This window comes from Meles meles, chromosome 11 (assembly GCF_922984935.1).
Source record: "Meles meles chromosome 11, mMelMel3.1 paternal haplotype, whole genome shotgun sequence".
Taxonomy (NCBI): Eukaryota; Metazoa; Chordata; class Mammalia; order Carnivora; family Mustelidae; genus Meles; species Meles meles.
Window position 1 is genome coordinate 90,628,865 of NC_060076.1, and position 20,913 is coordinate 90,649,777.

General features: G+C 46.2%; 1 protein-coding gene across 9 annotated transcripts in view; it reads left to right on the forward strand.

The window, feature by feature from the left end:
* SMARCA2 (SWI/SNF related, matrix associated, actin dependent regulator of chromatin, subfamily a, member 2) overlaps nt 1-20,913 on the forward strand; it is a 179,600-nt gene that overhangs the window by 66,650 nt on the left and 92,037 nt on the right. For all 9 annotated transcript variants that reach the window (XM_046023940.1, XM_046023944.1, XM_046023941.1 and 6 more), the window contains 6 exons: nt 1,515-1,757; nt 3,175-3,288; nt 10,084-10,191; nt 10,798-10,884; nt 14,025-14,071; nt 16,231-16,397. In XM_046023940.1, coding sequence (XP_045879896.1) covers nt 1,515-1,757; nt 3,175-3,288; nt 10,084-10,191; nt 10,798-10,884; nt 14,025-14,071; nt 16,231-16,397 — 766 coding nt within the window. The remainder of the gene's footprint in view (nt 1-1,514; nt 1,758-3,174; nt 3,289-10,083; nt 10,192-10,797; nt 10,885-14,024; nt 14,072-16,230; nt 16,398-20,913) is intronic.

Sequence of the window (20,913 nt, forward strand, 5' to 3'; positions counted from 1 at the left end):
CATCGGAGATCCTTTAAAAAAAAGAAAACAACCCTATCCCATCTTCTGCATATGTATTTCTGCATTCATCAGAGATGCCTGGTAATGAGATGAATTGCTTTTATTTGTTGCTGGAGGAATGAAGCTATGGAAAAGGATAGTGGCATTTTGTTCAAGCAGAAGACCTAATTGGTAATGAGTAGATTAGCAGAATCGAAGTCCTCTGATTTCTTGTTTATTAGGTCATAAGCTAAATTAGGAAAGTGGATTTTGACTGCTGACTTAAATACGTTTGTATCTGCTGGCCTCGTTTCATGCTGTGGGTAAGCTTGGGGTAGTTGTCCGTACAATTTCATTCTCATGGACACTTTCCTTAGAAGTAGTGGAGGAAGAATTAAAATAAGAAAAGCTCTGGTAGTTTCTTTTACCCAAACATCCCAGCCTGACTGATTTTATACTTCTCCCCCGACTTCACTGTCACTTCTAATGAGGAAGGCAGGACCATCTAGAATTCTGCGCTCACCTCCCTCCTCTCTCTCTGGGAGCTTTGGAGCAGGATCCAGGGACATCTGAACACCAGATGCTTTTCTTGGCCATTGCCACTGTTTTGTAGGGAATGAATAGGCTTAGTGGGACATTCCACATTGTTCTCACTTAAAGAAACTGAGACCAGTGACCTTGAAGAGGACTGAAGGGTAAATTGTGAGAGAGGAAGAGGCCTGTGTACAGACTCACTGTACATACAGTGTTATATGGCCTTTCTTTATTTTTCACGCAGCAGTCATGCTGGGCAAGGAGATTGTGTTTAATTCCAAAGTTCTGGCAAAAACAGAGGAATGATATTTTAGCATTGTCTTCACTGCCAGTGAGTATATCCTTTCACTTTAGATATCTTAAAACAGTGATCTGAGACCTGACCAGTGAGGACCTGGGTCAGAACCCAGGGACTCCAGGTTGCCAGATCTTACTTTTTCAAGAGAAGCTGGATGTTCACATTTTTATGTGACATATTCCAACTTTTAAATGTTAGCCGCTCATTCAAATTAAGAAGAGAAAGGAACACTGAGCTGAGCCAGGCCCTAACGACATAACAATAGAAGCAAAGGCAGGAAGCCAGAGCATCTCAGCTGTACGCACCTACTGACGCCATCTTGGAAAATCGATCCCTAATTTCTGCTGCAAGTGGGGAGCTCTCTTCTCTTGCTGCTATGAGCCAAGGCAGCCTGAGCACTGAATCAGGGAGAGCTGTCGTGGTCTAGCATTAACAGAGGGAGTATTGGTTCAGGAGACGCAGGAGCTAGTCCCGGCCCAACCGTTTCATCTTGGGTGCAAGTTCCCCTCTTTGGCAAGAGCAGTTTGGAATCACGCGGCGCCGAAGCAGCATTGGCACTGACATCCCGTTATCACGAGGGAGAGTCACACCGTATTACGCACAAAGTCTGAATCCCTTGGTTTTCCACACCACGGCTTGCCTGTTGGAGGTGGTTGTATTTCCCCTGGCTCGCCTCATGTTGGTCCTTCCTCTTGGGTTACAGATTCGGTGGAAATACATGATCGTGGATGAAGGCCACCGGATGAAGAATCACCACTGCAAGCTGACTCAGGTCTTGAACACTCACTATGTGGCCCCCAGGAGGATCCTCTTGACTGGGACCCCACTGCAGAATAAGCTCCCGGAACTCTGGGCCCTCCTTAACTTCCTCCTCCCCACCATTTTCAAGAGCTGCAGCACCTTTGAACAGTGGTTTAACGCCCCATTTGCCATGACTGGAGAAAGGGTACTGGTCTACCTTTTGTATATTCCACTCTATGGCAATGAAATGAATGTAAAGAACCAGAAGCTGGAAGTGTTAGAGCCCCAGAAAACCTGTAGGGCGGTTGACAATGTTGCTCACTTTACAAAACTCATCAGTGCGTGCAGGTGTTCTCTTTCCAGGGGTGTTTTCGGCCCGAGGAAAATGGATCTAGTGATGGGTCTAGGATCCTTGGTCTTTTCCTGACATGTTAATCAGGCCACTAGAGAATGATCCTGACTGATGGAATCCTTATTTGTACAGGCCACAGGGTGGACGAATGGAGAGAGATTTGTTGAATCAATTTAACCAGATCAACCGACCCAACTGAAGCACGTATTTCCTTGTAAAACTGGGCTTCTCCTTAAACTGTTTCCCCATGAAGAGTTTGTGCGTGAAACTGAATTAGCTCACGCTGATTTTCTGTACACACTTTTTTCCCAATTTTAGTGTGAGCCTGTTTTATGTCTACATTAATACTCCTCAAATCTGGAGTAGCCATTTTCAAATTTCTTATTATCATTCTGTCAACCATCTGTCTTCTGTTGGAGCTCATTTATGGAAGGAAGACACGGGCCATTGCAAGAAAAGGAATGGGTACCTGTCCTTTTGATTAGTGGTTTCTTAACTGTGGGAATGAAAAGCCACTTAGAAGGCTTTCAGGACATTTATGTTGGAACTATTCAGCGCTTTAATTTTGAAGTACATCATAGGGACCTTTGCCTTTTGTCAGTAATTCATTGGCTTGCCCCTTTGTAGAAAGTAATGTCAATCAAGTCTGCCCCCTAGAGGTTCATAGAGAAAGGTGACCAGAGGTTCTAGAGAAGGTTCCAGATAAAGAGGACTAACCAAGATAAGGGGAGAGGAACGGAAGAGTGAGGTACGGGGCTTGGACACCCACCACCATCCACTGGGTCTACTCTCTTCTTCTTCTCCTGTCCAGGCCTTGTCGCCTTGGGGTGTTTCTGCTTCTGAGACAATCCCAAGTTAGGAGCCTAACTTAAGGCTTTGACTTTCAGGAAGCACACATGAACTCTTACTCCTTTACTTGGGGTCTGTCTCAGTCTTCAGTAAGGCTTTGTTGAAGTCCTGTCCAAAAAATTTCTGAGCTGGGAGACTGGTGGCTCTGGCCCCTTTTCCATGGAATTCCACGTTAAGGCCAACTGTTCCATTAAAAAGCCACATTAAAGACGCCCATTTAGACGCCATTTTATTACCACTTGGCACATAGGAAGAGGATTCTGAGGCATGCAAAAACAGGTAAAGACCTAGCCTTAACGAACATAAAATTTCAATCACATAACACAACAAATTAATAAATGTAACCCTACAGCATTATTTTGTGAAATATCATTTAAAAACAAAACAAAACATGTCCAACTCATCTGAAGTTCTCTCGTAGGTGGACTTAAATGAAGAGGAAACTATATTGATCATCAGGCGTCTACATAAGGTGTTAAGACCATTTTTACTGAGGAGGCTGAAGAAGGAAGTCGAGTCCCAGCTGCCCGAGAAAGTATGTTGCAAATTCCAAAGCTGTGGTTCCTTTCCCTGCCTATCCCCCAAGTACCTGCATCTGAAACTTTCTTTTCTTTCCTTTTTTTTTTTTTTTAAGATTTTGTTCATTTATTTGACAGAGAAACAGCGAGAGCAGGAACGCAAGCAAGGGGAGTGGGAGAGGGAATGCCGGCTTCCCCCTGAGCAGGGAGCACCACGCAGGGCTCGATCCCAGGACCCTGAGATCATGACCTGAGCCGAAGGCAGAGGCTTTAAACAACCAGCTCGTGTTTTAGTCCCAGGGATCTTGGAAATATCGTACAGGACAGTTTTGGTTGAGAGAAGCTAGAGGTTTGCATGCAGAGAGAGAGAGAAGGGAAATTTCAACATTTTCAGCCTGGTTTCCCTAAAGCTCTGGTGCCGGCTTTTATGAAATTAACAAATTCATCGAGTCTACTGACATTTTCGCTCACACTTACATCAACTCAGTTATATTAGTTTAACATTATATTTTAAGTTTGGATTTTTTTTTTTAAGTTATTAACCTCGTGAAGTTCACTCTTGCGGGCGCCACCGAATTGATCTGCCAGTGAGTCCAACGAGGATATGAGTTTGGGGCTTACATCATCATCATAAGTCCTCGTAAACATTTACCAGGTTTCCTAGAGGTGTACTTAATGCTTATGACGTCACTCTTTGGATAATAAGTGAAAAACAGAGTTCCTTCAAATTATAGACACATCATCTAATTATTCTCGGATGTGGATTTTGCCCTGTACCATAAAAACTAAGTCCCCGTGAATATTTGAAGCAGGTAATTTTCACATGGCGTTTAGCACACTGGCTTCTCGGAGCTTTAGAATGTCTTTTGAGCCCTTTGCTCCACATTTTTTGGTTTGGTTTGGGTATTAGTTTAGTATGTTCCCGATCATATTTTGGAACCACACCCTTCTGAGTTCTAAATTTTATTCTCTCTCTTTTTTTAATATTTTATTTTTATTTATTTAAGAGACAGAGAGCACAAGTGGAGAGACAGGCAGAGAGGGGGGCAGGGAAGAAGGCTCCTTGCTGAGCCGAGAGCCCAATGCGGGGCTCGATCCCAGGATCCTGGGATCATGACCTGAGCCGAAGGCAGAGGCTTAACCCACTGAGCCACCCAGGCAGCCCTGAATTTCATTCTCTTAAAGATAGGTTGTTGGGCGTCATATACTACTTGTGGCAGGAGAGAGATGTGGATTTGAGTTTTCTCTGTACATGAGCCAGTTCTGAAGTGTGTATTTTGTGCCACTGTGTTTCTTCTGTGTCGTGACTCTGGTTTTTGTACAGATTGGTTCATCCTATTCATTTCTTAAGTAGCAGTTGACAAGAGAGCATACAAAGTTGATCACCTTATCAAGAGAGGATTTGGTTCCAGACTCCCCTGTTAATTAACAGTCAGGAAAAAAAAAATTAAACTTAACCACCGTTCTTACATCATGCTTATCCCAGCAGAAGCCTAAATATTTAAGTATTTAGGTATTTTATTTTTCTAGTGAATGCATCTTGGGTTGAATGGTCTTGATATCGTTTTTTAATTCCCACGGTCTCGGTGTCTTTGGGTGACCCCCTCACTGTTCAGGGTGGACCTTAGTTACTGAATAAACTGGTCCAGTGGTCATATAGCCACCTTGAACTACTTCCCAGCAAGAGATCCTGCAAGGTATAGAGACGGATGTTAATGGTTTTAACATGTCCTGGGCTCCTTTGTTTCTTTAGCAGAGGTATAAAAATCAAGGGTAATTAACTGAAGTCCTTCATTTATTCATTCTTTAGAACGTCTTCATCTTATTTACTTAATTTCCAGGACTGGCTAATAGAGATCGATTTTTGAAAGCTCATCACAAGTTGGAAATGTGCCCAGTTTGAAGAAAATCCACTCTATAAAAATCCAGACTTGCCCAGCATAAGGGCCATGGGGTGATAAGTTGTATCACAAAGCAATTCTCTGCTTTACTAAAATATTTATTCTACTGTTCCATTCACAAAAGATCTCCCTGAGTATTGGTACGCTTAAAAAAAAAATCAGGGTTAGATTATAGAGCAGTATCTCCTGCGTAAAGTACACTTACCCTCTTTAATACCCAGGGTAGTATTTGAGTATTTGAGTATATATATGTTAACTTAGACCTGTATGTGATTCATTATCTACGGATAAGCTCCCTTTCATGGAGGGAGCTCAGTGGAGTAGAAATCATGGGCCCCCTCTCAGAGCACACACGCCCTATCACCGTCCCTGTGCCTTACTAACCATGTGGCTTCGGTCAGTGAATCCATTGGGGCTCCGTGTTCTCATCAGTGAACTGGCAGAGAAATGCCACCTGCCTCACAGAATCATTGAGAGGACTTAGTGGATGCAGGACCCCTGAGTCGAAGCCTGGCGTGTGTAGACTCTCAACTCCGACGGCTGCTGGGGCCTTACTCCTCAGCGTCCACTCCCGCTGCTCCGACTTCTAGTTTCCCTTTCCATTCCTCTCAAGTTCTCTTGCATGCTCTGCTCCTCCTCGCGCTTTCGGTGGCCCTCCCCCACCCGTGTGCTCATCGGCCTTTCCAGGGCAGTCGGGGAACTTACCACTTTGCCCACGTAAGTAGCTGTTGGTGTGGTTTAGCCTGCGTTCCCTCTACTTTTTCTGTCTTGTTAGGATTTTTTTTACCTGAGGGAAATTGGCCACTGAAGTGTCATCCTCGGGGGGTAAGGAGCTTCCCTCTGCCACCATCTGCTTACGGCCACAAACAACGCGTATGTCTTTCTCAGCCTCTCTAAAGAGCCTGGACAGGAATTCTGGCTGATGGCAGGAAAAAGGCCAACTGTTCCATAGCAGTCATTCTGAAATGCTCTCATGAAAAGCCACCCATTAGGGAAGTGTTGTTTTTTTTTTTTAAACTTTATTTCTAAATTTACATATACAATCCATTCTTTGGGGTCTATAGTTCTGTGGGCTTTGACAAATGCCTAATTGTGTGAACCACACCCACAGTCAAAGTACAGAACAGTTCTCCCTCCCAGGAACCCCCCCCTCAAGAGTCCCTGGTGCTGTTTGTTTTAAGTCACATCCTTTCTGGAACCCTTGGCCTGGTCTGACCGCTGATCTGTTCTCCATCCCTGTAGCCCTGCCTTTTCCAGAATGTCGCAGGGATGGAGTCACACATCAGGTCCCATCATCAGACCTTTTGCCCCTGGGTTTTTTTCTCTCAGTGTACCATGTTGGAGCTCCATTCAAGTTGTTCCCATAGCCACGGTTGTCTCATTTTTATTGCTGAGTTAGCATTCTTGTCTATGGACGCACCACAGTAGGTCTGTCCATTCCGTGGAGGGAACAGTGGGTTGTCTCTGGTTTTTGACAATTATGCATGCATGTGCTGTATCCATGGTGCATAGGTTTTCATTTCACTGGAATGAAGACCTAGGGACAGGATTTCTGGATCCTATGGGAAGTGCATGTGTAGCCTTGTAGGAAACTTCTGGAACCATTGTGCAGTTGTACCAACAATGTCTGAGCCTTGCATTTCCTCCTTGTTCTCGTCAGTCCTCATCGGCTACCATCAGTTTCTTGACATTTTTAGCCATGTCAGTAGGCATGCACTGGTATCCTGTGATAAATTTGCATTTTTCTAACGTCCACTGGTGTTGGGCATCTTTTCCTTGCCTATTCAACACCCATATGTCTTCCTTGATGAAACGGTGCTCAAGTCTTTTGCCTATTTGTTTGTTTTTTAATTGGGCCGTTTCTTTTCTTCTTATTGAGTCTTAAACTAGGAAAACTCGTAAAAATATATTTTCTGTGTCCTACACGGTCATTCTGTCTCGTAGCTGGACTGTGCTCAGATGGAACTAAAGCAGCCATAGGAGGGTCAAAAGTTGGATGAGCGCAGCTCTGCTCTGTAGCAAAATTAGTGTTCTTGGATGAGTATTTAATAAAAATGAGCTTTCATCGACGAGGATTTAGTAATGTCATGAGTCCGATGACACACCTAGTGGGCGAGGGAAGGTACCATCCCCCCAGTGCCCCCAACAGCACCCAGGCTCTAGCATTAAATCCATTCCTTGTACTCGGGAAAGAATGGCAGCTCCTACGAAAGGACGTATGTAAAATTAACATAAACTAAATAAAAATTGATCTTGTGATTTAGCTCCCATTTGGGGTTGTCTATGCTGACTGTCCACTTTGTTAATTCATAGATAATCAAGAACCAACTAGACTTGCAGATGGCTGTATGTGTATGTGTGTGTGTGTGTGTGTGTGTGTGTGTGTGTGTATAGAAAGAGAGAGAGAGAGAGATACCTGAATATGCTAAGATATGTGTGCAGTGTCGGAGGATCAGTAGAGACTGACCTACCTAAAATCGGTCCTAATTTTGATTTGACCTGCATGAAACAATAAATCAGTTTCACCAAGATGGGCAACTTGTACATTCATGATGCAGACATTTGGAACGCTTGATGTAATTAAATATTACTCCATTCCGCCTTTGAGATACGTAACTTACTGTTTGGAAATCTCAGTTCAGAAAGTGGTAATATACCACACCCCATAGTCTTCGAGCGGCTGTCAGGTCCTCGGGGTGGGCTCAGCTCTCTGTTGACGGATGTGCCGCGGGCGGTGTGGGTTTGGCATCCCTGTCTACGTGGCATCATCGTCCGTGCCTCCTACTTCCCAAACTCACTCCCCTCCAGCACTTAGCACTGGCTGACTGATGGAAGGGGGTTGAGGGTGCCATCCCTAATTCTGTATTTGCTGGCCCCAGCGCACCTAAGAGCCAGCAGTGGCAGCCATCCCTTTCTGCAGAGAGTCCCCCACAATGGCGGTGAGCATGGGAAAGCCTGAATGTCTCCTAGGTCGTCCTCAGCACAGAGCTTAGAAGAGTGGACTCAGTGACTCGGTTTCCAGTCCTAACTGCACCATTAAATACCCCCATCACTTTGAGCCAGTCTTTTAAATTTCAGAGGCTCAGGGTCTGTATAAAATGCAGACATGATATTGCCTTGTGACATAGAGCATTCCATATAAGTCCTGGTCCACAGAAGGAGCTCAGTGATATTAACCCTTGGGGCCATTTTTTATTTTTTAAGACTTATTTACTTATTTTAGAGAGAGGGAGGGGCCGAGGGAGAGAGTCTTGCAGACTCCATACTGAGCACAGAACCCGATGTGGGGCTCGATCCCACGACCCCAAGATCATGACCTGGGCTGAAATCAAGAGACGCTCAACCGACTGAGCCACCCAGGCGCCTGCCTTGGGGCCATTTTTATGCTCCTACCGGTTGTGTCTGAAGTTGTCCACCTCTCTTCTTTGCCGTGATCAGATTTCATTTTGAGAGTGAACAGCTCTCGAAAAAGGCGAAGTACTTTAAAAATAGGACATGATCAGGCATCTGGAACAGAAAGCCTGGAGCAAGTGCGTTCTTATTTATTAAACTTGGAGATTTCTGTTTTTCCCTCTCTGGCCAAGGTCATTAAAAACAGAAACAAGTGTATAAAAGGTCACCTGCTTTCTGTAACTTTTCTGCAAAGGACCCTTTCTCCAGTCTTCTTTGGTGCATCAAAACAAGTGGCGAAAGGCTATTAATGGCAGTTCCATCTGGCCCGACAGATTCCTTCTGAAGCCACAGTTGAATGAATATTCAACTTCTCTTCATCTGTGACCTACTCGCCCTGGCCCTCAGAGCTGAAAATAACCTGATCATTTTTAATCAGTTTATTAAACATTAGGCAGCTTGCTGATTTACTTTTAATCACATTCTGCAGATTTCTAGGCATTTATCTGATGTTTATTATGAAAATTGCACATTTGTATTCTGGGGATTTTTTAAATAAAGAAAATAATACTGGGACATAATCAAGGCAGATTTATGCATTAAGAACCTTCTAGAAGTATTGCAGGTGTGTGCTAAGCCAAGGGCACATGAATTCCGTTTCAACTGTTTTAAATCAGATTTTTTCCCCTTTTTTTGTGATAGTCCAACTAGAAGCTCATGAGGCTTTCTTTCTTTGCCTTCTTGAGGTGGTCATAAAGTTGCATCCAATCCCCACCTGCCGTCCTCACAGGAAGTAGTCTCTTGTCTCTGAAAAGCAGAGGTCAGTGGCCATCAACCTAGGGCTCTTACAACTCTTACTTGTGGATTAGTACTAGGGGTTTCTGCCTATGACCTTCGAAAAAATTATCTTACAGGGGCTCCTGGGTGACTCAGTCGGTTAGGCATCTGCTTTTGGCTCAGGTTCATAGGGGTCCTAGGATCGAGCCCCGCATCGGGCTCCTTGCTTATCGGGGAGTCTGCTTCTCCCTCTCCCTCTGCCTGCCTCTCTGCCTACTTGTGCTCTCTCTCTCTCTGTCAAATAAATAATCAAAAATGTCTTACAGAGCAAGTCTTGGGATATTGGACGGTCAGTGTTTTTCTCTCGTATCAAAGGGGGTATACTGGGAAATGGAAGAAATACTAGGAGGAAATTATATTGAGTATCTTTGAATTTGAATAGTTTGCAATCTTCTCTCTCTCTCTCTCTCAAATATGGAGCAAGTCAAGAAATTCCAGAAGACGTGACCCTCGATCACATACACCCTTTGGCAGGCCCCCCCATTGTTATGGTCCCTTTGCAGCGATGACCACGGTCTCCACCACCACCCCCAACCCACCCCCGGCTCCGTGAATCCAGGGAGGGGAAGCGGAGGGACCGCAGAGTTCCAGAACTGCCGCCCACTGCCACGTCCCCGCAGTCTTCTCAGAACAGGCCCCATCCTCTCTCCTGCTCCAACATACCCGCTGTTTTCTCTCCCCCAGGTTGAATACGTGATCAAGTGTGACATGTCCGCGCTGCAGAAAATTCTCTATCGCCACATGCAAGCCAAAGGGATCCTCCTCACGGATGGTTCGGAGAAAGATAAGAAGGTACATTTCAGAAGATGACGCAAGGCAGCGTGGGGTGTGTCTGTCTTCTCTGGGCCGTGACGTCAGGTCCTCCCAGGAAGTGTCCCTGCTCGTGCTGATCTACTAAACTGTATTTCTGGGCCTTTTCTGTAGCTGCCGTAGCTGCCAAAGGAAATCTCGTAACCTAATTGCAGACTGCATCAGGGCAGGAAGAATGGAGTATATCCGTATCACCAAAATAGCCTTTAGCTCTGCACATGTCAATTCTGCAGGGAATATATTCCGCCTAAATGTCTGCAGGGGGCACCCTAGAAGGTTTTAAAATCCTGTGTCCCTCCCTGGGCATCTGGACAGGCTTCTGTCTTCCCCAAATCCTGGGGCACAAGCGGTCATGTCACCAAGCCATCAACTCGATATGACTCCCTCCTGTAGGATAATTTAGTCACGAGAAAGATGTTGTATCTGTCACTGAGAAACTTACAGAACAGGACCTCCAGACCCTCACAGGCGTAGGTTACGGAGAAGACCTCTGGCCCTTTCTTAAATGCCTCCTTTTTAAGAACTAGGGGGTATCTGGTCAATTAACGATTTGTTTGTTCTGTGTTTGCTCTCCCCACTCGTCCTCAGGGGAAGGGAGGCGCTAAGACACTCATGAACACCATCATGCAGTTGAGGAAAATCTGCAACCACCCCTATATGTTCCAGCACATTGAGGTAAGCCTGTATTCTCCGCTGTTGTTCTGATCCCACCTGCCCTGTTCCTAGTCACACCACTTTTTTAAAAAGGAAAAATAAAAAGAGGGTCGAGATAGGTGTGGATGCTGGAAGGATGTGTTCTGACAGCTCGACAAGGAGAATCGACACACGTGAACGTTCTGGTTACCCTCGTCCTCCCTGGCACCGAGCGCTGTAGCACCTGGAATTTTAGAACCAAGGGTTCAAAGCATCAAGAAGACACTGCGAGCTCGGGCTCGTCCCGTGGGCTGGGGACATGCTGTGAATGGCCTCGTACGGTAGGAGCTGTGAAACGGAAGGAAGGAGGCTATGAAGAATACTAAGAAGACGTGTTTGTACCCACTGGAGAGGAAGATGCCCTCGAAGTGTTTTCTTTGTAACAGACACTGCCTTTGGTTCGGCTCCGTAGATCTGCCTTTCTCCTTTACGGCTTCCGTCCCGACGTCCCGGCTTTTATCCGGACACTCGGGTTCTCACAAAGCTATTTTTAGGGGCAAGCATATTTTCTGGCCTGTTCATGGCATGTAAATAACTTTCCTAAATGGAGAGGACTTCAGCCCCGTGGGAGCCATTGGCCCGAGCAGGAGGGACGAGGAGCCACACCGGAGGCCCCACTGTCCCGTGGGGCGGCTTAGGCACGGGGTTGTGGTGGGGCCTCCTGGCCGCGGCGTGCGAGTGAGCCCTCCGGCGCCTGCCCCGGTTCATTAAAAGGGACATAAAAGAAGGTTCCGGAAAATCAGAATTTTAATAATTACAGTATAAAAATCAGGTTGAAATACACCTGCCTTTGAAATATTCTTGACTTTGACAGCTTTTTCCCCTCAGATGAGTATTTTATGGCACGCCCCCTCCCTGTTCCGGGGACCCATCCCTGCCTGAGCTGGTGGTTGCCTCCACATCCAGAGGGCAGGGCGTCTTTAGGCGGACAAGCTCTAGACCCAAGTCCCTTGACAACAGCAGCAGTACCAGCGACAAAAATAAAATCCCACCGGAAAGTCACGGCTGTTGAAACACTCAGGTGAAGAGAATCCCACGTACTACAAGGAGGCCGTGTCCCTGGGCCATTTTGTAACCATGACCTGGTGAAAATCTCTTCACGTCTCCAAACTTCCATGCACTTGTCCTGTCATCACGTGCTGATAGCTTATAGGCCTGGCAGAGGCGAAACTTTAACAACAACAAAAAAAAAGGTCAAATGATGAAAATGACCAGTGTCATGGCAGGTGAACCCGTAACCCACCCTCCCGCCCCCTTCTTTCCCGAAAACAATTTTGAGATACTTATTCTGATTCGTAGAAGGGTTTGAGGACTTAAAAGTTATGAAAATTATGTGTCAGTCTTACTTCATTTTGGTTGTCATGCAAAAAATTAGCCTTTGAAACATGCTAGACCGTGTCAGAAGGGGGATGAAGCCTTCCGTCCTCGGGCTTCTGTCTGGAGAACCCGGGGAGCCGAGCCTAAGTAACCTGCCCTCCATTCCTGGCATATTTCCATTCTAAATAGCCATCAGTAGAGAGACAGACTGATTTGCAATTTGTTTTGAACATAAAAACTTTCGGAAGCGTATTCCTAGCAATGAGACCCAGAGTCTTTGGCACACATGGCCCAGCTCTGGCTCAGGGCTGGTGTGTGCATTTTGCCTCTGTCTTTGTATGCTTTGCACGTCACCTCTGTTCATAGGACATCAGCCCAGAAGTCCCCTTTCCCTGCTGGGCTCACTGTTTCCCTGGGGACCTTCAAACCAGGGAAATGAAGACATTTTTTTTAAAGGGTGCCGATCCCTGGGACGCCTGGGTGGCTCAGTCAGTTAATCGTCTGCCTTCCACCCAAGTCATGATCTCGGGGTCCTGAGATCAAGCCCCACGTCTGGCTCCCTGCTCAGTGGGGAGTTTGCTTCTCTCTCTGCCCCTGCCCGCGGCTCCCCCTGCTTGTGCTCTCTTTCCCTCTCTTTCTCTGTCAAATAAATAAAATCTTTAAAAAAACAAACAACAGCAACAAGGAAATGATGCTAATCCCTAAACTTATCACCGTGCCCTGACTCGTACCACTCTCGGGTTTTTATAGTCCTGCTTAGGCGATAAGGATGGATCCCCAAAATGTAGCCAGGCGTGGCTATAGGTGAAGAGGGAGGGCTTGGCTCTTGGAGTCAGAGTGGGGTTTCTGGCCATTGTCCGTTGGTGTTGACTTGCAGAGCCCACTGTAAAGGATGGGCAGTGAGCAGACGTGAGAGGAAAGCTCAAAGGGAAAGAGAGCTGGTCTCCGGGGAGGAGAAGCTTTGCTGCTGGGGGAAGGAAAGGGCAGAGGAGGGAGACAGCGGGCGGCTAGTGGGAAGGCGAGACATGCTTCCCTTCCCCACAGATGCTGGCCCGTTCCCTCTAGTCAGCCTGGAAACACCCGTCGGAGAACAGCCCTTTATTTCTTCTACAGGATCAGTGAGGAAGGAATTACATGATTCAGGAGTTTAAATTCAATTTGAAATTCTGAAATTCTCATTTTAAATTTCAAGTCCTGTGTTTTGAGGATGGGAGCCCAGACACCTGAGGGAGTGGCCGGTGTCCACTGAGGGCCTTAGGTATAAGAGAAAAGCATAGTACGGAGGGATGTCGGGATTTCTCGAAACTCCGAGTTAGAATATAGCATACGGTCACTGTGACTTGTACTGTTAACTATTTTTGCAGTGTATTTCCGTGTACGTCTGAATCCTCATTTGCTTCTGTTAGGCCCTTTCTCTAGTCTAGACTCTAAACTTCTAGGGGACAGATAGTTCAGTTTTTTCTGGTTTCCCCCCCTCCCCCCCGTGCCTACCTGGCTCAGCCCTGGGTCAGTAGATACTTAATCACTGTTTGATGTGTGAACTGACCGTGACGTCTCTATGAGATTCTGGAGACTTACGGGACCTCCAGGACACGTTTGTGTCTGCATTCTAAGTCTGCCTTCAAAGACCTTGAGTTTCTAGTTCATCGTCTAAGGAGTATTTTCATACTTACTTATTTTATTTAACTATTCTCTAGAAATAAATGGGATGACCTCACCAAAAGAAAAATTATTAAATTAATAATTTTACATATCTGGTTGGGTTTTTTTTTTTTAATCAATTTTTTTTCTCTTCTCTTTTAAAGGAATCCTTTGCTGAACACCTGGGCTATTCCAATGGGGTCATCAATGGGTAAATGTTAAAATTTATCTTTCTTCCAAAGAACTGTTGGTCATACCGAAACTTTTCACACCCTAGTGTTTCCTAACACACACTGCCGGCCTTCTCTGCCCAGCGCTCACCTCAGCATCAGAGTTGTTAACTGGAGTGGTATTAGCCCTCTCTTTTACTTCACTGGCATTAATTTCTGCATGCTTTGATCCAGTCACTATTCAAAGAACATGGATCTCATTTAATAGAATTAATAATAACCTCGTGTCCTAGAAGTGCGGTGGAAACTTCAAAGAGTTGTACTCACAACCAGTAGTGTAGCTTGGGCCAAAAATCAATGGATCGTTTTGAATTTCAAGTTGATACTTAACATGGGCGTGGTTGGGAGGAAACGTCTTGCCCGCCCTACATATGTGTGACTTTACATTCATCAAAGTATGGTCCGTACAAGAAATGGGTTTTTTTGTGAGCAGTGGCCATCCTTACAACAGCAGTGGAAAAGGCGCTTGCATTCACAGAAAGTCTCTGTTTTGTACCCGGGACATTGATTGTTAGGATGCGGGGGGCCACGCCTGGATCCCAAGGGCAGACAGTGTCACTGGGCTAAGAACTAGGACTTGGGACCCATCTAGAACCAGAGCCACGAGGCTGTCCTGCTCCTGCTTGCTTCCCTCTCTTCTGGGTTCCGTGGTCATGCCTGGAGCTGTGAGATTGGCCAGGGTTGCCCCGGAGCAGGGGACAGAGGTAGGGAAGACATGCACGTGACAATGTGTCCGTTAGAGACGACACACGCTACCAACAGTTGCTGATGACCCGTTGTGGTGTTGTCGAGTGCGTGTGCTGATGAGTTTTCCCAGCCATAGCCGCCCGACAATTAAGTTTTAATAATTTATCACATCCCTGTTGACAAAAGAGAGGAGTTTATTACGGAGGAGAAAGGGCCCTGCTTTAGCTCCTTGACACTCTGACAGCAGGTACCACCCCCACCATCCGCTTTGTGATTTGAATTTCTGCATAACCCAGACCTCATGTCCCCTCCCCAGTCCATTTGTACAGTGTACATGGTGACATGTAGAGGTGGCAGGTCTCACCACTGCCCTGTTTCAGACCCATCAGTGGCTTTCTGTTGCACTTAAGCTAACACACTCAGTGTGGCTTAAAGAATTCTCTGACATCTGTCTCCCCCTATCCTGCATACCCACTGCCTCTCTGTCCCCATCTCCAGAATTCCCCTGTCGCTTATGTTCAGTTCCTCAGACTCCCCAGCCTCTTTTGCGCCACGGGGCCTTTGCACATACTCTCCCCACTTCCTGGAATCTCCTCCTCCTCCTCCAAGCCCCCATTCTTTAACCAGCTGTCTTGTTGATCATTGTTTGAGGTTTTTGCTCAACTGTTCTCTCTTCATCGAGGTCACCTGCATCAAAGGCTGGGAAATTTTTTCCCCTAAAGGGCCATATCTCAAATATTTTTGCCTTTGTGGGTCAAAAGGTCTGTGCCCCCGCTTTGCCATTGTGTGGCGTGAAAGCCACCACATAGACAAAACAGAAATGAGTGAGCCTGGCTACACGCCAGTCAAACTCTATTTACGAAAATAGGCAGCAGGCCAGGCCCTAAATTTGCCAAACCCTGCTCTGATTTAAAGATGTCCTGTGTTGCTATGTGTCGTCTCTTGGCAACTTGTTATTTTTCTCTTTAGTGCTCATCACAATTTGCAATTAGCCGTTTGGAAGGCAGGGGTTCTGTTTTCTCATCCCTATACACGTGCCTGGAATTGTGCCCAGCAGGTTGTAGTAGATGCTCAAGAAATATTTGAACACAACTTAAGTGCCCTAAATTAGTAACTTTACGAGCTTACCAAGTAGCAATTTAAGGAAATACAACAGATTCAGGACTATACATGTGCGTAAGAGAGAAAGAGGGTGAGGGGATGAAGAGAGGGGGAGAGAGAAAGACAGTGAAAGTACCAGGAACACGAAAGGATTTCCTTCTCTTTCCAGAATCTGTCCCCATACGTAACATCTGGAATGTACTCTTCGTGGGTTTTGCAGAGAAGTGTTTCCTTCTTCCATGCCCCGCCCCCATCGCTCAGGGGTGGATATCCACCCTTCATTCAGGCTATCCTGGATCCTTCGAGAAGACAGCAGTAACACGGTCCTCTGGTTTTGCCTTTTTGGGTTCAGGGCCGAGCTGTATCGGGCCTCAGGAAAGTTTGAGCTGCTTGATCGTATTCTGCCAAAACTGAGAGCAACTAATCACCGCGTGCTGCTTTTCTGCCAGATGACGTCTCTCATGACCATCATGGAGGATTACTTTGCTTTTCGGAACTTCCTGTACCTTCGCCTTGATGGTGAGTCCCAAAGGGATCAGGTTTGGAAGCCAGGCCATGGGGAGCGCCGGTGGGTGGGCGGGGGGGGGGACGCTTAGGTCCAGTCCCAGCCTGCAGGAGGGAAGTTGTTGGAGAGTTAACTAGCAGGGTGAGGGGCAGCTTTGGCAGATAGCGTTTTTTATATCCTCCAGCTTAAAATAAGCCGAAATCACGGGCATAGCTGTTTGCCTCCCCCTCCCCCCAACCCCGGACAAGCCAGCGCAAGTGGACTTGGAGGCATTGATAAGTGCCGCGATTAAACTCAGTGAAACTAAGTTAAAATTTAAAAGCCCTCTCTGCTTTCGGGATGGTGGGTTAGCTACGCACCCTGCGGAATGTTCTGATGAGCCCTGAGCTTTCTCTGTTGCGGCGTATTTTAAAGGGATGAAGCCTGTGTCTCCTCTCTTCGGTAACACTGTACTTATTCATTTAGGATGATGCTGAATTTTCGCTAAAGCTTCTTTCTTCTCCTAAGTAGAACATATCTCCATGCTGCATTAAGAGATAGGGCCCCATTGTGTCCTGGATTTTATAAAACTACGGGAAGTAGTTGCCTGATTTGCCTGGTATATTTCACTTTTTGGAAAATCAGTAAGAAACTGTGAATTGGGGGGGAGGGCACTCAGCTGGTTAAGCATCTGCCTTCGGCTCAGTTCATGATCTCGAAGTCCCAGGATCGAGCCCCACATCGGGCTCGGGGGAGCCGGCTTCTCCCTCTCCCTCTGCTCCTCCCCTGCTCTCCCTCTCTCTCTCAAGAGAGTAAGAGTGTAAAAAAAATATGAATGGAAGGAAACACGTATTTAGAGATATTTATTTCTAAAAGTACTGTATGATTTGGATACCGGCCCTATTATTTTCGAGGCTGAAAGATACCAAATGCCCCATGTTGTGGCAAGGGGATAACACTTTCAAAGAGCAGTGCGTGGGAATAAGAGCAGATTTCAGCCAGGACCCTATGGAGTCCCTTGCACACAAAATAGAACGGTGTTACTACTCTCTGTTTTTGTCTGACGCAGTCTTCAAGTTACGGCTCCATGGGAAATTTAGAAGTTTATGTTCCTTTAAAAGGTTTTGTTTTGGGCGCCCGGGTGGCTCAGTCGGTGAAGCGTCCAACTCCTGATCTGAGCTTGGGTCTTAATTTCAGGGGGTGTGAGTTTGAGCCCCTTGTTTGGCTTTGCACTGGGCGTAGAGCCTCCTTTAAAAAAAAAAAATGAAAACTAAAAACAAAACCAAAAATAAATAAATAAAAGGTTTTGTTTTACGTTCAGTCCAACATTCTGTCCCGCTGGTTGCCACTAATTAGATAGAACTGGACGCACACTAACCTCAGTCTTGCCCTCCGTGTCTTTTATTTTTAATATTTATTTTTATATATATTTTATTTATATATTTAACTATATGTTTAATATTATTTAATTTATATCTGTATATTATGCAATATATATTATATTAATTACATATATTTATATGTATATGTATTTTTAATATATTTTTAAATATTTTATCTTTTAAATGAATTCTCTTTATGGCGTAGGGGGTAAGGCTACCTCCTAGGGTATTATTAATTTTTGAACTAATTATACCTCAGACGGACTTGATTTTGAAAAACCTTTTTACGTCTCCCCTCCGAAGTCACTGCACACAGATGCACGACTGAGTCAGTGTCCCTTCTTGATTTCGTGACACCGTTCTCCCGTCCGCAGTCTGTCTCTTTTGGCAAATCTCCCGCACTGCGTCTCGTCCTTTGTCTTTTGACCTGATTCTCCCATCCCTTCTCCGGGAGGGGCAAGGTCAGCAGCCCTCCGAAGGGCAAGCCTGCCTTCCCAGCTGCCCAGGTGAGGGGCATCCTGGCGTCCCTCTTAGCTGCTATTTCACTGTGTGGCTTTTCCTGTAGCCTCTCCCCTCTTGGCGGATTGCAGCCTTGGAGTATTCGAGTCTGGGAAGCTGGCAAGAAGTGCTTTCCTTGAAACAAATCTCTGTCGTGTTTTCCTGCCAGCTTGAGAGAGTCTCCTTCACAGGTTGCTGTTGCTGGCGGACCGTCTCCATTTATTACTAATAATAATTGTCATAAAAGGTAACGACGGGATGCCTGCTGCATGTGGGCTACCGAGCAAGGCGCTTCACGTGCGTCATTGATTTAATGTTCTTGGCAAACAGGCTACTTTTGCCCCCTTTTACCTAGGTATGAATAGGATCCCCATTTCACAGATGGGAAAACAAAGGCTTAGAGACACGCATAAATTAGAGACATGCATAAATTAAAACACGCGCAAACTTACGCATGACGCAAGCGGCGAAGCCAGGTTCTAACCTCGATCTCTCAGATTCCCGCTTAGTTCAGAATCAGTTTCAGCAGACCAGGGAGCTACGTCCCCTCTCCAGGCACGCAGGCTGCTGTCCTGGGGGCGACATTTCAGGAATGATTTCGAGCTTACTCAGAATTTTTAAAAATGATGAATTGAAACGAGGTATGAGCTGAATGGAGCCGCTGTGTTCCTGTCATCGGGGCCCTCGCCATTAGGCTGGGGGAGACAACAGGTAGACAAGCTTCGTAACAAAATGTTACCAGTGGAGTTGAGAACAGAGTACAGGCTTCCGCCCACAAGAAACAGCAGCCCTTTGTGGAGGCGCCGGAGAGAATCGATGGGCAAACGATCAGTCTCCACACTCGCAGATGCCCCAGCCTCCAGCCACCTGCCTCTTCCCCCGTTTGCTAAAATGACGTCATATTTCCGTTGCTGAATTTGAGGTTTCAGATTTTTGGCCTTGGGGGGTGGGGAATCACTCAGTGACAGCTAAACGGATTTTTCCCCCCTGCAAAGATTATGGTTGCGTGAACAAATTTGGCCACACCTTCCCGTTATAGTCTTTGTTTTCCCTGGAAATGATTTTTGAGTGAGACCAAGTGGTGCAGCTACATCCCAGGAGACGAAATTTTCCCAAAGCAGCTAAACTAAGTTAAAATTAGTAATCATGAAAGCCTGGCAGCGTGTTCCTTCTGGCACATTCTGCAACTTTCAACACAATCGCACTTGCTGTTAGTTGTGTTCTTGGTTACGTTCTACCTCAGAAGTCTAACAGAGCGTGGGACTGATGCTGCTGCTGGGCGTGTGAGGTCCTGTGCCGCGTGCAAGGAGCATTTATTGCCCTGGGGGTAAACCGACAGCACTTTGAGTCGCCCTGAGGCGCTCTCCCCAAGATTGCTGACGAAGAGCAAAGATCTTGACTTGGGGGACCTGTGACTGATGGGAATGGTAACCCAGCAAATTCTGAACCTCGTCATTAGAAAGGTCATCGTTTTTTTGCATGAAAAGTAATTTAATCACAGATTTTTCATCATGTTCCCAGCTACTTAGCATGCATCCATACCAGATACACGGTTGGTCTCTGCTTGAGTTATCTGGCGGAGGAGGACCCGAAAACTCCTTTGACCAAGTCCTTTTGGTGTTTCTTTTGTTTTCCAGTGCTTTATTTTGCCTGTAGGGTTATTTTCATCCCCAGGAGGCATATCCCCGAGCCCCTTTAGTTTATAGCTTAATCATGGGGCCGGTAGCCGATTGGTTCAGTGGATTTAAAACCAAACTTGTCACCTCACTGTACCCTGCTGTCCCGAAACGGACGTCCTTGTCTCTGGAAACTTCTCCTTCCCTTCACTTTGGAGACGTTTTTGCCGTTGCCGTTGTTTCTGGGACTTTCTCTCTGGCTTCAAGCGGAGGTAAATCACGTGAGCGGTGACTGCACGCGAGTCGTTTTGTTTTAATGCTTGCACCTGGAGAGACGCCAGCAGCGAGCCGGCTTCACGACACCACGGAGCTCGTCTGCCATTAGGATCTCGAACAAAGAGGTCACTGTGGTCTCAGAAAGCCAACTCTGACATGAAAAGAGGGGGAAAAAAAAAAGAGCCCCACAGAGTGGAGACCTCACTCGGCACATTTAGTGCCTCCCCCCTGCCCCCGCCGCCAAAAAAGTCTGAACTCTTTGCTGTTTCTCCCTGCAGGATTTGACCAGGTGGGTAAACTGGAAATCTCATTTAGAAAGCAAAATGAGCTCTCCAGAACGCTGCTTTGTTTAATGAGGAGAACCCCCAAAGCCCCTTGGTCCTAATCCCCATTTGCTATATATGGGGAATTGGGCTTGTTTTTTTCTTTCCCCTCCTCCTCAGGAGGGTACTTACCGTTTTTATTCACAGGAAGAAGAGCTCTCCCTCTCCCTCCCCTCCCCAACCCTTCCCCCTCCCCTGTTTGGGTATTGGACCCTCAGGGTAACATGATTTCCTAAACTGTCCTCACCTAAATGTTTTAATCCTCTGAAATAAGTTGCTCGTGTGTTTTTAATCTTTAAAACAAGAACACCACGTAGAAATAATATTTGTATAGCAGATGTTTGGGGGCTATCCTGAGACGTGCATCTCTGCTTCCCAACAGCCTAAAGCTTTTCTCAAAACTCTGCAGCAGTGCCCCCCTCCCCCAAAGACATTACAACACGGGTGTCTGAGTGG